This window comes from Carassius auratus, chromosome 34 (genome assembly GCF_003368295.1).
Source record: "Carassius auratus strain Wakin chromosome 34, ASM336829v1, whole genome shotgun sequence".
Taxonomy (NCBI): domain Eukaryota; kingdom Metazoa; phylum Chordata; class Actinopteri; order Cypriniformes; family Cyprinidae; genus Carassius; species Carassius auratus.
The window spans coordinates 15,878,208-15,893,613 of record NC_039276.1 but is presented as its reverse complement, the minus strand read 5'-3'; the positions used below and the strand labels follow the sequence as shown (position 1 = coordinate 15,893,613).

The 15,406-nt window shown below is 36.1% G+C and overlaps 1 protein-coding gene and 1 pseudogene across 1 annotated transcript; one reads left to right on the top strand and one right to left on the bottom strand.

Annotated features, from left to right (window-relative positions):
• Window positions 1-83: 83 nt before the first annotated feature.
• LOC113053314 (fas apoptotic inhibitory molecule 1) lies at window positions 84-7,925 on the bottom strand. The gene is made up of 5 exons (XM_026218237.1): window positions 7,769-7,925; window positions 7,124-7,254; window positions 6,367-6,595; window positions 5,175-5,224; window positions 84-903 (listed from the first exon to the last, which is right to left on the bottom strand). The coding sequence occupies exons 2-5, from the start codon at window positions 7,235-7,237 to the stop codon at window positions 757-759; spliced, it is 540 nt and encodes a 179-aa protein (XP_026074022.1). The 5' UTR covers window positions 7,238-7,254; window positions 7,769-7,925; the 3' UTR covers window positions 84-756.
• A 387-nt stretch (window positions 7,926-8,312) lies between these two features.
• LOC113053319 (NADH dehydrogenase [ubiquinone] 1 alpha subcomplex subunit 10, mitochondrial-like) lies at window positions 8,313-12,408 on the top strand (annotated as a pseudogene).
• The last annotated feature ends 2,998 nt before the right edge of the window (window positions 12,409-15,406 follow it).

The following is a 15,406-nucleotide window of genomic DNA, read 5'->3' as shown; positions in this document are numbered from 1 at the left end:
AATATCAAAATTCAATAAAAATTTCTGTCATGATGAGATTTATCTGTACATCTTTATTTTCAGATATAGATTTAATAATATTTATTACAGAAATATAACAGGACCTAGATATATTTGAACGTTTTGAGTGTAAGAGTTGTTTAATATAAAATATTTTGCTATTTATATAACACTTATGTTAAATGAAAAAAAAGAAAACCTTTAAATACAACACACATTTTCATTCTACTATGGAGAAATATAAAAACTAAGTAACTAAACTAGTACATACTTTACTTGCTAGGGACATAGAGCTTGATTCATAGGTTCAGATATTTTTTAGTTCAACCTAAAAATAGTTCTATACAGTATATCATGATAAAATATTTCACATATAAGATCATTGTTTCAGAAGGAAGCTGATGTCCTCAGAGAACTAACACATCACATCACCTTAAAATTACCACCAGACTAGTAAAGCTTAAATGACAGAACATATCTTGCTTGTCACAAGGCCTTGAGCCTAAGGGTCTCATAACACAAAGCCACATAAAAGTATATTTCTCATAGATTGTTATTGCTATAGTCTGACCCTATTTATGAATCAGTGGCTGGTCAGTGAATACTCTACAAGACACATGTTCACATTTAATCTCTTCGCTTTTGAGGACATATTTGTGCTACTGCACAAACAATGCTGTCCCAGAATCTATATACAGGAAACACTTCTCACAAGGATGGATAATCCAAACACACTCACACACTCATTCACACAGATCACTCTGACTCTGAGATTTCCATGCCATCCACCAGCAGTGTGTGAATGATGCCATCTTGTCTCTTGCCGCTGCTTACAGCCTTGATGCAGCAGTCATGGTCGCCCAGAGTGAAGTGTGTCTCTGTGCCATCATCAACAAACTCACCCTGAGGGAGAAAGACATAAATGTTTGTTCTCCTGAAAGAATGATAGTTATGGTAGTCATGCATGTTGTGGAACTTGTACGATCAGTCGGGCTGTGAACACATACACTTTGACAGAATCAAATGACAGTGAAAAAAAAAAATCTAAACTACTCACATTTTTTGTTTTTATCTTTGCCTGTTGATTCTGTTGGGGTACTTAATCTAACCCACATCAGATTGTAGATTTAGTGTTTTTTTTTTTGTGTGCTTATTTTATTGCTGGTAAAGTGCACAAGGAAGTAATTTCAGTCTGATGGTAATTTTTCCCCCCACAATGAACCATCATTGCAGTATATAATAAAAAGTGATGTTAATCAGAAACTGAACGAAAGTCTGATCAGCTGCTGTTTACTTTAATCACACGTACCTTTACTCAAAGAGCAAGACCTTTATTGAGAGGTGCTACAGATTGTGGTGACCTACGGTATTAGCTAAAAATAAGACCTTGGGTGGAGATTTATCTTATTTATTTATCTATCTATCTGTATTATAATAAGACTTTACATTCAGGTACAATTTCATTTGACTTAATGTATATATATATATATATATATATATATATATATATATCACAGCATTTACAAGTTTAGGCTCATATTAAGTTCCAAACTTTTTAAAATTAAGTTAAAGGGGTCATAATCCGCTGCTAAAAAGAACAATATTTTGTTTATTTGGTGTAATACAATGTGTTCATGAGGTTTAAGGTAAAAAAAAAATTACGTTTATTTAAGGTTAAAAATTATTTTACACATATTGTACATTATTGTTTCTCCTCTATGCCCCAACCTTCTGAAACGCATAGATTTTTTACAAAGTTTGTTATGAAAAGCAAGGTATATGCTGATTGGCCAGCTATCCAGTGCATTGTGATTGGTCGAATTCCTCAAGCATGTGATGGAAATGTTGCACCTCTTAACATACTGTGAGGCCGTGCGTCCCGGTGTTACAAGACAAAACCAATAAAACCCATTACAAACAAGGCATTTGTTACATCCAGTTTGGACATAATTATTGATTATAATGATTTATGCTGTCTTTTTTGAAACGTTGCGTTGCACATCGCGCTACGTAAACATAAAACCTACATTCTAGATTTTTGATCAGAATAACGACAAACAACAAGCGCTACTGTACACTGCTCAAAACTTGCATTTGAGTTTTTGGTGGCAGACTGTCCTTGCAAGTTGGAATTGCCCCAACTGCAAAGTATTCAGACCCCCTTAAATTTTTCACTCTTTGTTATATTACAGCCATTTGCTAAAATCAAAAGTTAATTTCCTTTCCTCATTAATGTACACACAGCACCCCATATTGACAGAAAAACACAGAATTGTTGAAATTGTATCACATGTTCCTAAGTATTCAGACCCTTTGCTGTTGTATATTTAACTCAGGTGCTGTCCATTTCTTCTGATCATCCTGATTGGACTTGATTAGGAAAGACACACACCTGTCTATATAAGACCTTACAGCTCACAGTGCATGTAAGAGAAAATGAGAATCATGAGGTCAAAGGAACTGCCTGAAGAGCTCAGAGGCATAATTGTGGCAAGTCACAGATCTGGCCAAGGTTACAAAAAAAATTCTGCTGCACTTAAGATTCCTAAGAGCACAGTGGCCTCCATAATCCTTAAATGGAAGACATTTGGGGTGACCATAACCCTTCCTAGAGCTGGCCGTCCGGCCAAACTGAGCTATCGAGGGAGAAGAGCCTTGGTGAGAGAAGTAATGAAGAACCCAAAGATCACTGTGGCTGAGCTCCAGAGATGCAGCCAGGAGATGGGAGAAAGTTGTAGAAAGTCATCCATCACTGCAGCCCTCCACCAGTCAGGGCTTTATGGCAGAGTGGCCTGATGGAATCCTCTCCTCAGTGCAAGACACATGAAAGCCCGCATGGAGTTTGCTTAAAAAACACCTGAAGGACTCAAAGATGGTGAGAAATTAGATTCTCTGGTCTGATGAGAACAAGATATAACTTTTTGGCCTTAATTCTAAGCGGTATGTGTGGAGAAAACCAGGCACTGCTCATCACCTGTCCAATACAGTCCCAACAGTGATGCATGGTGGTTTTTCAGCTGCAGGGACAGGACGACTAGTTGCAATCGAGGGAAAGATGAATGTGGCCAAGTACAGGGATATCCTGGACGAAAACCTTCTCCAGAGTGCTCAGGACCGAAGACTGGGCCGAAGGTTCACCTTCCAACAAGACAAAGGCCCTAAGTACACAGCTAAAATACCGAAGGAGTGGCTTCACAACAACTCCGTGACTGTTCTTAAATGGCCCAGCCAGAGCCCTGACTTAAACCCAATTGAGCATCTCTGGAGAGACCTGAAAATGGCTGTCCACCAATGTTTACTATCCAATCTGACCAACTGGAGAGGATCTGCAAGGAGAAATGGTAGAGGATCCCCAAATCCAGGTGTGAAAACTTGTTGCATCTTTCCCAAAAAGACTAATGGCTGTATTGGATCAAAAGGGTGCTTTTACTAAATACTGAGCAAAGGGTCTGAAAACTTAGGTGATATTTCAGTTTTTCTTTTTTAATAAATGTGCAAAAATGTTTTACAATTCTGTGTTTTTCTGTCAATATGGGGCTCTGTGTGCACATTAATGAACTTAAATGATTTTAGCAAATGGCAGCAATATAACAAAGAGTGAAAATTTAAGGGGGTCTGAATACTTTCCTTACCCACTGTGTGTATATATATATTAGACCCTGCTTTAAAGGTTCACAGTTTCAGTTTACAATTATGTCACAAAATTAATACAGATATTGAACCTTTTCACTTGGATCTGACAGGTTTTTACATTTAGTCATTTAGCAGACGCTTTAATCCAAAGCGACTTACAAAGCAATCAAAATCAACAAGTGCTATAAGTATCAGATAGTTTAATGCAGTAGTACATATAGAAAGGGCTTTTAAATAATATAATAAATAAAAAGAAAAGCGATAGAATAGAAAAAGAACAGAGCAAGCTAGTGTTAGGTCTTTTTTTATTTTTTTTTATAATATAATTAGAATAGTGAGTTAGAGGGTCAAATAAAGATGGAAGAGATGTGCTTTTAGCCGATTCTTGAAGATGGCTAAGGACTCAGCTGCTCGGATTGAGTTGGGCAGTACATTCTATTTAAATTACCATTAATTTAAAGTCTGTGAATGTGATTTTGTGCTTCTTTGGGATGGCACAATCAAGCGACTTTCACTTGAAGAATGCAAGCTTCTAGTATTCTAGCTTCTAGTCTAAAGTATTTCCGTTTGTATTTATTTTCCGTGTGGAATCTTCAAAAAACGAAACAACTGCAATGAATCTTTTTTTTATATTTTTTATATCGATATTCCGTTTTTGAGAATTGATACAATATCGCCAAACAAAATATCGCGATACTCGCATGTATCAATATTTTCTTACACACCTACAGAATTGTAGGCTACTCTTCCAGGAAACAGTCCTCATCCTCCATAAAATGATCTGATTTCTAGTCGTGTCTTCCTTCTGAAGGACAAACAAAGTAGCTTCACTTTCACAACAAAACGTCTCCATGACATGCGGCGGCAGCAACAGCGAGAATAAGGGTGCTTTCACAATAGCACTTTTGGTGCACACTCGGGTTCGACTGACGTCAGAGTTTGGCTCGTTTGGATGATGTGAACCCTGTCTTCCCAACTCTGGTGCACACCCGTGAACTGTACCCGAGTCCACTTAAAAACGGTGGTTTGGGGTACGGTTCATGTGAACTCTGGTATAGTTCGCTGCTGATGTGAACGCAATCGGACCAAATCGCAGACATGTTACGTAGACATGTGGGGGCGAACGAGCCTTTTTAGGAGGGCATGGCAGAGTCTTAAATTTGATAAAGAATAGCCTTGGTTTTGAGACTTTAGTCTGTGCAACTTTACATATCTTCTTTATGTACAAAGAGCTTGTAACACTCCAAAGAAAAACGAAAACTTGAAATGGCATTATATGACCCCTTTAATAAATATAGTGTTCACAGTTAACTTATGTTCGCTCATAGTTCATCAACTAATGTTACATTTTGCAACTCAAACTGTTAAAAAGTAGAAATTAAAATCTATATTAGAAGTCAAAATTACCTACATTAATTAAATGCTTCAACAATATTCTTAATTTAGTTCATGATACTTAATGTATTAATTTACGGTAACAAACTGCAGTATTACAAAAAAAAAGAAAAAAATTAAGTGAATATAGTAAATGCTGGACTTACAGCTGTTTCCATTTTCTGTCCATTGCACCATATATCCATGGTATCTTTCTCTGTTTAGGATGAAAGAGTTTATAAGTAATCAATTAGTAGGTTGCAGGATGAGTGATAAAAAAAAAAAAAATCATTATAAATCATACTTCACCATAATAGTCTCATTGACTCACCTTCAGTGCCCTGATCTGTGACTTACTGTAAAGCAAGGATCTCAGCATTATCTTATGTGTGTGATTGTGTCTTGTGCTGACCTTTTCTTGTTGGCATTTGACTTGTTGATTGGTTCAGCCACACTGATGGTCAGTTTTGAAATATACTAACTGTACATTACTGTTGTTTAAAAGCATAAGCCAAATGGTTAACCTGAGTTACAGGTACCCAAACTGATACACAAAAAATGTTTTCATTTTAATATTCGATGACGTGATTACTGTAAAATCACAGAAAAAAACATGCAACTAGGAGGAATTAAATGCATAATACTGAATTTTTCATCTGAAAAAATTGGGAGTTCTCTATACCAACTTGTTGTCTCATTCTTATGTTAGTTATCATCCCTATCGAAAATGAAAGTTTAAATTTTGGTCGAACTTTATACTGCCAGGTTCAGCAGGACCTGTGACAACTTAGAGGCTAGTCTTTAAAAAACACACCACTTATTGCTACACCTCTGATATATATATATATAAGCCATATAAAAACATAAATCAAAGGTCTGGAAAGTCCTTGAAAATTTCTGTTTGATAGTTTAAAGTGTTATCTAACCAAGTCACATGCTCTACTTTCATGAGCTGATAAAAGTGCTAATGTTTCATAGAACTTGATATCCATCTGCTCACTAGCGCCCTCAGAAATTTGTTTTTATTACAAGAGAAGCTCCTCCTATAGTTAAATTACAATTGCTCTGATTACATAAAGGGATTTGTAATCTTTTTTAAACCTTAATTTAACCTAAATTAAGTCACCTCTGCTGTGCGGTAAGTCACAAAGGTTAAGCGAGGAAAGGCTTTCAGTATTTCAAAGAGCAGCTGTACTGTATGGGCAAAATAAGGATGGCACTTTTTGTGTTTATTGTTATCGCCTTATAACAATGAACACAAAATTAATCCTTGCTTTTGGAGTCTAAATTCAAGAGGAAAAAGCTTTATCAAAGACCAATCAAATCGTTTTGAGGAACATGTGACCAGGTATTTCTTACCCAGAACCACTCTGCAGTCGATGCCATCCAGGTTGAGGAGCCACGTGCTGGTAACTTTGGACCGATTCTCCATGTACTTCTTCAGGCTCTGTCCATTAATCTCAAGAGTGTACTCGTATGCAAAGCCACTCACTGCATCTATGTTAATAGTGGCTTTTGTATTTGCATCACCCACATGAAAAGTCTCCTTTCCAACCAGTTTGAACATCCAGTCTCTCTTAATGACTTCCTGGAAAAGATATGAACATACCTGTGAGGCATCAGCACTTATTTTTCCATTTTTTTTTCATTATAATGAAAATACTCATGTCACATATTTCTAGAACATTATAGTCAAAATCACCAACTACACACACACATATATATATATATATATATATATATATATATATATATATATATATATATATATATATATATATATATATATATACACAGCTCTCTGGAATACAGATTCAAAACCACATACTGATTTTCTACACAGATTTTCGTCCATAAATTCAACTAATGGCCACAAACTAACTGCAATGTTTTCATTTATTTCCATCCTTGTTTTGGTATAAATATATTTTTAACAGTCTATAATTGGCAACCCATTTTCAACATATATTTTACGACTATTACAAATGGGAACAAACTGCAGCTTCTTAATTTGTTTTCAGCTTTGGTTTATTTTATTTTATTTCTTTGAATAAATTGCCATTAGTAGATTCTACAATTATGATTGACACTCAACAGTATTAGCCTAGAGTCTCACCTTTCCATCAATGTAAATGACCCGCTTGCCTGTGGTTGTGCCATGTTCAAATTCAATCCTGTGCACACCATCACTCAAAGCCACGTCCCACACAGCTACAAGATCTCCTGACATCTTCTGTCTTTGAGTGCCTAAAGGTAATAATTAAGACGGATGACTGAATTTCTCATAATGCCTAGTAATAGTAAACACGAGAATAGACTAAGATGTTTTATGAGCAGAGCAGAGAAGATGAAGTGCAGTGTACAAATAGATGGACGGATAAGAGAAAGTATGTATGCATATATACACGCACGCACACACACACAAACATTGTATATAAATTGCAATCGATATTATGTATGGATTAAAAACATCGAACGTCAGTCTGTCTTGTTTCATAACCAATAAAGGCTAAACATTTCCTATAATAATAAAGAATAAAACACTGATAGCATTGTCAAACGCCTTGTGTAGAGAAAGGAAATAATTTTGTCCTGATAATGACTGGTTACGCGATTATTTAAGAATATCTGAAGAAATCTTAACAAAAAGGCGGGTGGTTGACGACGTGTCAGAGCCATCAAATCTGTGAACCTGAAGCTGTCAGTCATTCAAAACACAAGAGTCAGAGCAGTAAAGATAATAATAAAGACGTGTAGTTACCGATCCGATTCAGAGCAGAAATAAAACGCGATTGTGTATATTTAATTAGCTTTTCCTCAAGACAGAAAATATTAGCACAAATGACGCCAACAGCATCAACACAACTAGCTCAAAATAAAGCCAACAAATCTGCTCCAGCTAACAACGGTTACCATGGCAACAGCGTATTCTTCTTCTGTCTGTATTATGTCAGTTTAGACGCCACAGTAGACTCTACTGACATCTGCTGGAAATACAAATAGAGCCACACATTCACTCAACTTTTTACGCATATATAAACGTTATATATACACATCCATATTAATGTACTTACATCATTCAGCACACACATATGAACACACATTTCTTCAGACAGCAATTCCTCTTTTAGCACAAATGTTATGCATTTTCAGGACAGTTCGGTTTTCACATTCATGTATGTGAAATGTATTTAATGATTAAAACAACTTGAACGCTTTGTCATTTTCATTTTGGCCAGAGGTGTTTTGTCATATGGAGAAGCCACGTGACTCAAACCGATGACGCAAAACTCCCGCGACGCGACGCAGAGAACCTTCAGCCGACGGCGAGGGAGTTTGTGAGGTTTCGCGATGGCGGTGCGGTTATTTCGGCTGTTTGTGCCCTCGGGTGCAGCAGCTTGGAAAGCAGTAGTGAGATTAAAAAACAGCCTCTGCATTCCAGACGAAAGTTTGGTCTGTTCTGTCGGGCCTCAAATAGTCCAGATTGAAGGACAACAGCAGTACTGCAGCTGGGAAAATCACTTCCTACTGTCACAGTCTATCTGCTCATATGTTTATATAAGCAATGTCAAATTTATATAAATGTGCATTGACGTTGGTTCAGACATGAGCAGTATATCACAATAAAAACCCCGTATTTAGGTCAAACTAGGTCTATCAAAACACAGTTTTGTTGTTTTGTATTTGAAACAATCGTGTCGGCAATCATTAATGGTTTGACACTATTATATAGTGATATTGCAGCTGATCATAACTTCATATGTACCAGGGTTTCAACCCTGCATTATGTACGCGCTTTCACACTACATCAACCTACTTGCAAAAAAATAACAGAATGTTTTATGCCATTAGGCTGAAATCCACACAAGTGCTGTCAGTAACCTGCGGTATGGATGGTGGGCTTATGCTCTGGGGGAGAGGACAACCCCCCTGATTCAAGGAAAACAGCAAAATAATTTCCATTGATGGCAGCTTGGCATGTGGGAAGGGAGTACCTGCACAAAAATTGGCTGATAAACTCGGTAAGACAATGTCTGGCTCTCTAGTTTTATTTTTAAATTGTTATTTTATATGTATATATGTGTGTGTGTGTGCGTGTGTTTGAAATTAAAATTATTAATTCAGTATTTAATGTTTCTCTCATCAGGGATGCTGTACATGCCTGAGCCAGACATACACTATGTGGATAAAATGACAAAAGAGAAAGTTCCTCTAGATAAGGTTTTTAATGGAAACTGCAGTCTGGAGAAGTTTTACTTGGAGCCCAAAGCCAGTGATGGTAACTCTTACCGCCTGCAGTGTTGGATGTACCTCATGAGGCTGCTGCAGTACTCTGATGCTGTTGAACACCTGCTCTCTACAGGTGACCAAAGCTGTTTGATACTGTATAGCTGTTTAATTATATTGTACACAGTTTCATGATGTGATCGAAATGAAAACCCTAACAGCACAAATGTATTGCCCTATATAAAGGTTTATGCTATTCTTTTTGCTCTGTTTGCCTCTCTCAGGACAGTGAGTTATTCTGGAACGATCTCCATTTAGTGACATATTTTTGGAGGCCATGTTCAAGGAAGGCTTCATCCGAAAGCAGTGTGAGTGATTATGTCCGGAATTCATAGTGGATAATATTTCAGAGCTGTTTTTTTGTTGTTGATTGAAATGAAAAATATGTATATGTTGCTATTCTGCAGGTGTGGATCACTATGATGAAGTTAAGGGTGTCAGTATCTGTGGGTTTATGCCCCCTCATCTGGTCGTCTATGTGGACTTACCCGCTGAAGAGGTCCAGAAAAATCTCAATGCATCAGGAAAGGTTTGTGTAAGGAGGGGAAAAGATTGATTGACTCGTTGGTTGAAATAATTCATCTTTTGATTTTAATGTACAAAAATAAGAAAACAAAATAATTTAATTATTTCTTGATTTGATTTCTGCATGTTTTTTATATATATATATATACATTGGATAATTGGGGAAATAATTGACAAAATATTTTTGCATTTCCTTGTGAAGTTAGCCATGCGAGTTATTCAAGCAAGTTATAAAGTGGATCTGTTTTTCTATTCCAGCTTTCATGTTAAAACTATCTCAACTTTCTGAATAAATAAGGGTTCTGAATAAAGAATTACATATTTTAATTCTTTAATTATTCTTTAGCTATTAAATTGGTGATTGAATGACTAGCATCAAATCAGTAAATTTAATTTTCATTGCCTTACTTATACAGTCATACCTCCACAATATTCCTTTAAGCTACCTGAAGAGCATTGAGACAGCGTACAAGAAGAACTTCCTTCCTAAAATCAGGTCTGTAGCTAATCCACTACATTTTTCTTTGTAAACTTAACTGATAAGTACTGTATTTATAAAAAAATAAAAAAATAAAATAAAATTGTTGATATTAATTTAATATGTTCATATATATATATATATATTAGTGTAGTTCAATTTGTAGAGCATTGCACCTGAATGCCCTGAAAGTCGCTTTGTCTGCTAAATGCATAAATGTAATTTAATATTTTGGTGATGTGGGTGTATCAAACAAGTATTTTTTTTTTTATAAATGAAAATATTTTTTTTTATTTTTATTATTTTATCATATTTTTAGTGAAGAGGCAGAGGTTCTTGCCTGTGACACAACCCAAGCCCAGGACATTGAGAGTGTAAGGTACGCACCTGTGTATGGAGCACATTGAGGCAGACGAATGTCACTGCTCTTACTCTTATTTTAACTTTCCAGGTTGTGGAGGATATCAAGTACCTCAAGTTTGAGAAAGGTCCTTGGCTGGAGCAAGATGACGTCACTTTCTGTGAGTGCTTGATTTATTTACATTTGACTATTTTATTTATTTCTGTAAACTGTACCTTGGGCTAGTTGGAATAATTATGCCATTTAGTTCTGGTTGGCCACATGAATACATTTTCTTGACATCATCCATACCTGCTTTAGTCCTAAGTACTCTGAACATAACCCTCCCCAGAATATTAGATAAAATTAGTGCAGAATAAAATTTGCATTGCTGTCTGTACCTTCAGAAAAATGAGCATGTGTACAGTGAAAAGCAGACATTTAAAGATTCTGCGGTAAAGTTTTTGTGCCATCTAGTGGTTCAAAGAAAAATAAAAGCAAATGTGCCTTTTCTCTTTTTCCTCTATTCATTAGGTTGGAGGACAAACAAAGAGTAGCCAACATGACCTGCATCCCCAGATAACTTCCAGAAGTCACAGTCGGTGCTCATGAGTTTGATGTTGCCTACTATGCTTTCAAATCGGTGTGTGCCCTCCACCGAAACTGTGCCACTAAATGTAAAAGACTGATCACAATCCTCATGTAGTGGGATGCATGTTCTTAAGACCTAATTTTGGCCATGTGCATCTATGTCTGACATATAGCTATAGTTAACTCTATTAGCTATTCTTCTTATTTTATCAGTAGTGACAGGTGGTATTAACTTCATTTATTATAATAAATGGAGCAGTGATGCTTTAGGTGTCTCAGTGATGATAGATCCACCTCAAATTATGTTTTTGTCAGATACATTTGTGTACAAGTTATTGTGTTTCCAGGAGCCCAAACAATGTCCCAACAAGTGCCTGCATAATGATTGAGTGTTTTCGAAAAGCAGGAGTGTCACCTGAGGACATTCAGTGATGTCAGTGGCGTTACAAAATCAGGAGACAGAACGACTTCTGAAGTGGGTGACAGAAGAGCTTTGTATGGCCATTAATGATTACTGGTGCTGTTATATTGATCTTGAGGAGTGATGAGATTTTTCATCTGCTCATCTCATCACCACCTTGTCAGTCCTTGCACTAAAACATATGGTGCTTTACCTCAGCTGAGAGAACATGTGGAAGTGGAGCTCATGAATATAGATTACATGTCTAGTCTTTTACTATATTTCATTTTCAGTGGATTTCTTTTAAAGGTCATGGTAAAATGTTGCCATTGCACACCGGGGCTTTAAAGAACCAAACGTGTGACATGAAAATCTCTCCTTAGCTCCCAGGAAAGAAGTACGCTGAAGGTTATAATGAAGACGTTGGGGACAAAGGCATCTGGCTGAAGTGAGAAACGCTGTTGTCGCTGGAGGGAAGGACATCTGAAAGACCGTTTCCTTGTGGTATTTCAGCCATTCGCCCATGTCTTGTGGGGAAAGATATATTCTGCTCTTATGCAGCTGAAGATATCATAGTACATTGCTATTAAAACCTTTATTGTATATGTTAAAGTCATTTCCTTTCTCTTTAAGTCGTTGTTCTTGGATGTGATTTTATTCAGGTCAAAGTAAACTCTGGTTCCAAAGTTATGGTTGTGTTAGGCCCACTGGGCATAATTTTTTTATACATTTTAGATCAACTTTAGCCATGACTATTCAAACTTAAGATATGAGACGAGTACAGCTCTGTCTTACAAGTCTCGTAATAAATCACTAAAATTATTATTACATTTATATCAGAAAAGTGAAAATGGTGCAACAAATGTATCATCTAAGGAAGTATTCTGTAAGGACAAACAAAAACATCTGTTCAACATTTTGTATTATTGCGGTGAGACGGTCACTAAACACCCCAATTAATATACCTCTTTTTTTTTTTTTTTTTTTTTTTTTTTGATAAATGGCAGAATGCGAGCTGACCACAGCTCATTAGACACCTGAAACCAGTCGTTTCTCGTCACTCAGAGATGAGAGGAGATGATATGTGTCTGCGGCGGGTTTTCGCTGCCGGTAAAGGAGCGGCTCGCGGATCCGGGAATAGTGCTGCCTCGCGCCGCTGCTCATTTGTTCCTGAGTGCCGCTCATATTACCGTCATTTCTCATATTCTGGCCTTTATGGGTGATTATTCACCAAAATCTCCAATGACGCTGAAATAAAAGTGGCTGTTTAAACAACGCCGGCCTTCAGATTCCCTCAGCTTTCATCTACATTTGCAAAACCTCGGGAGTTCCTCTGTAAAAGGGAACGGGATTCCATAAATTTACATTCATTTAATACTGATTGATGGGTTGAGAGTGTGTTTTCCTATAAAGCTAAGAAAAAAAATTTAATGGAGAAAATTAATACCCCAAAATTAGTGACCAAGGAAATCCAGCACGACTGTAAGTACAAGTTTATTTCCCTTTAAAATAACTAACACTATCATTAAGGTCTGCTTGCGTTCACTGCTATTATTCTTTACTATTTATGATGTTTCACCCTTTATAGTTTGGGGTTACAAATTTGTCATTACAAACACCAGAGGGCGCTGTACATAGTTGGACGGTTTATATTGCTTTGTGTTTGCCACTAGCCCTATTAATAGGAATAATTCACCCAAAAATGAAGATTCTGTCATCATTTATTAACCTCCATGTCGTGCCAGACATGTAGCCTATGACATTCTTTCTACTGTGGAGTTCAAAAGAAGGTAACGTGACTTACAATTCACTTTTATTCTGTGGAAAAAGATGCAATGAAAGTGAATGGCGACTGAGGCTGTCAGTTCCCATTCTTCCTAACATATGGTGTATTTCACAGAAAAGAAAAAAGAAAGTTGTATGGGTTTGTAAATGAAGTAAACGATGACAATGTTAATTATTGGAAGAATTACCCTTTACTTTCTTGCTTTTCTCAGATGAGGGCACTGTTGTACCTTCCAGCTTAAATAAGCCAGTCTCATAGTCTCTTATGGATTCATGTCTCACAGAACAGAACTCTTTCCTTTTCTCCTTCAGCTGTGTCTTGCATATCTGTGTTCATGAGGCTTTTATTTTGACAGTGCTCTTTTAAACACATAAATATTTCATACCCATAGATCCTCCCATAGCTGTTATTATGTGTTTTTTGTTAGATGCAGTGCAGGTCTAGTAATGACTTGGCAAGGCAAATTGGGCTCTAAATTTAAATTTAAAGTGGTTAGAAAAGTGCACAACATTTGCAAAGTGCTACATTTGAACTAAACTATGTTAATGCATTTTCAAAAGGGGTTTAAGGAGGCCGATTTCAAATGGTTGATTGCAGTGAAGATGCTGGATCTCTGTATATAGTGCTGCTGCTGATGAAGAGACTGCCACGCTGCTATCTGAGTTGTCAGTTATTGGTTGTGTTATCAGGCAGCTTGGAGGGGTGGTCTGCTAAATGAGGAGGATGGAAAGATAAATAAAGCTATTGTAGAAGTGTTGACAGACAATGGACACACAGCAATGGCCCGAGGCAACATAAATGGAGGTAAAATGAACTCTGAATAACACCAATGACAAAGCAAAATAAACAGAACCTGAGAGATAATATCACTGCTTTGACTTCTGGTTATATTCTACATCATTTTACATTCGTTTTCTCAGAGTGTATGATTTTACAGTTCAAAAGTTTGGAGTCAGTATTTTGTTTATTAATTTTTTAAATACTTTTTATTCACAAATGATGCATTAAATTGATCAAGAGTGATAGAAATCTGTTGTAACATAAATGTCATCACTATTTAAAAAAGAAATGCTGTTCTTTTCTAAAATACTATTCGTAGAAGAAACGTGAAAAAAAAAGAATCACATTTTCCACAAAAATATTAAACTCTGCAACTGTTTTCAACTTTAATAATAATAATAACTGTTTATTCTGCAGTTTATTAAATCAGCATATATTTTCAGGATCATGTGAAACTGAAGACTGGAGTAACAAGTTTGCCATCATAGGAATATATTACATTTTAAAAATATTAAAATAATAAAAACACCTTTTAATCATAACATATGCCACTATTACTCTTTGTATTGTATTTTTGCGAATGAAATCTTACAGACCCCGAACTTGAACAGTATGAAAGTAAAATCAATGATTTCTCACTCGCATTAAAATAAATGTAATGATAAATCAATACATTATTCTGAATATCTGATATTATTTAACCTTGACATTGACTATAAACATTCCCATAAAACATGACACAAGCAATATTATGTTTTAAAATACTCTTCAGAATTTAAAAAGGAGCCCAAGGTCACATTTATTTACAATCATACAGCATTTCTGTATCCTTATCCAAATGTTCTCAGTGTAATTATATTATTTGATAGTATGAATTTGCTGGAAGATATGCTAATAGCCCATCTCGGGCTGAGATCTGACACACCTGAAAGTCCAAGACCTTTTGTGCGTCTCTGAAGAGAAGTGTTCACACTGTTTGAAAACCTGGGGCCATGATTCTGAGGGTTGACCTAGTTCAGTAAATTTCAGACAATAAATATTAAAGGAGTCCCTATAATAATGAATATATTTGTGTTTCAGTTAAATAGTCTTTTTTGTTTTAACAAATATGGTAAAATCTCTAAAGCACATTTATCGGAGTGAAAATAATGTAGCCTAAGTAGAAAGTTCCTCTAAAACATGCTAATTCAAATGAGCAACTCATGACAACAT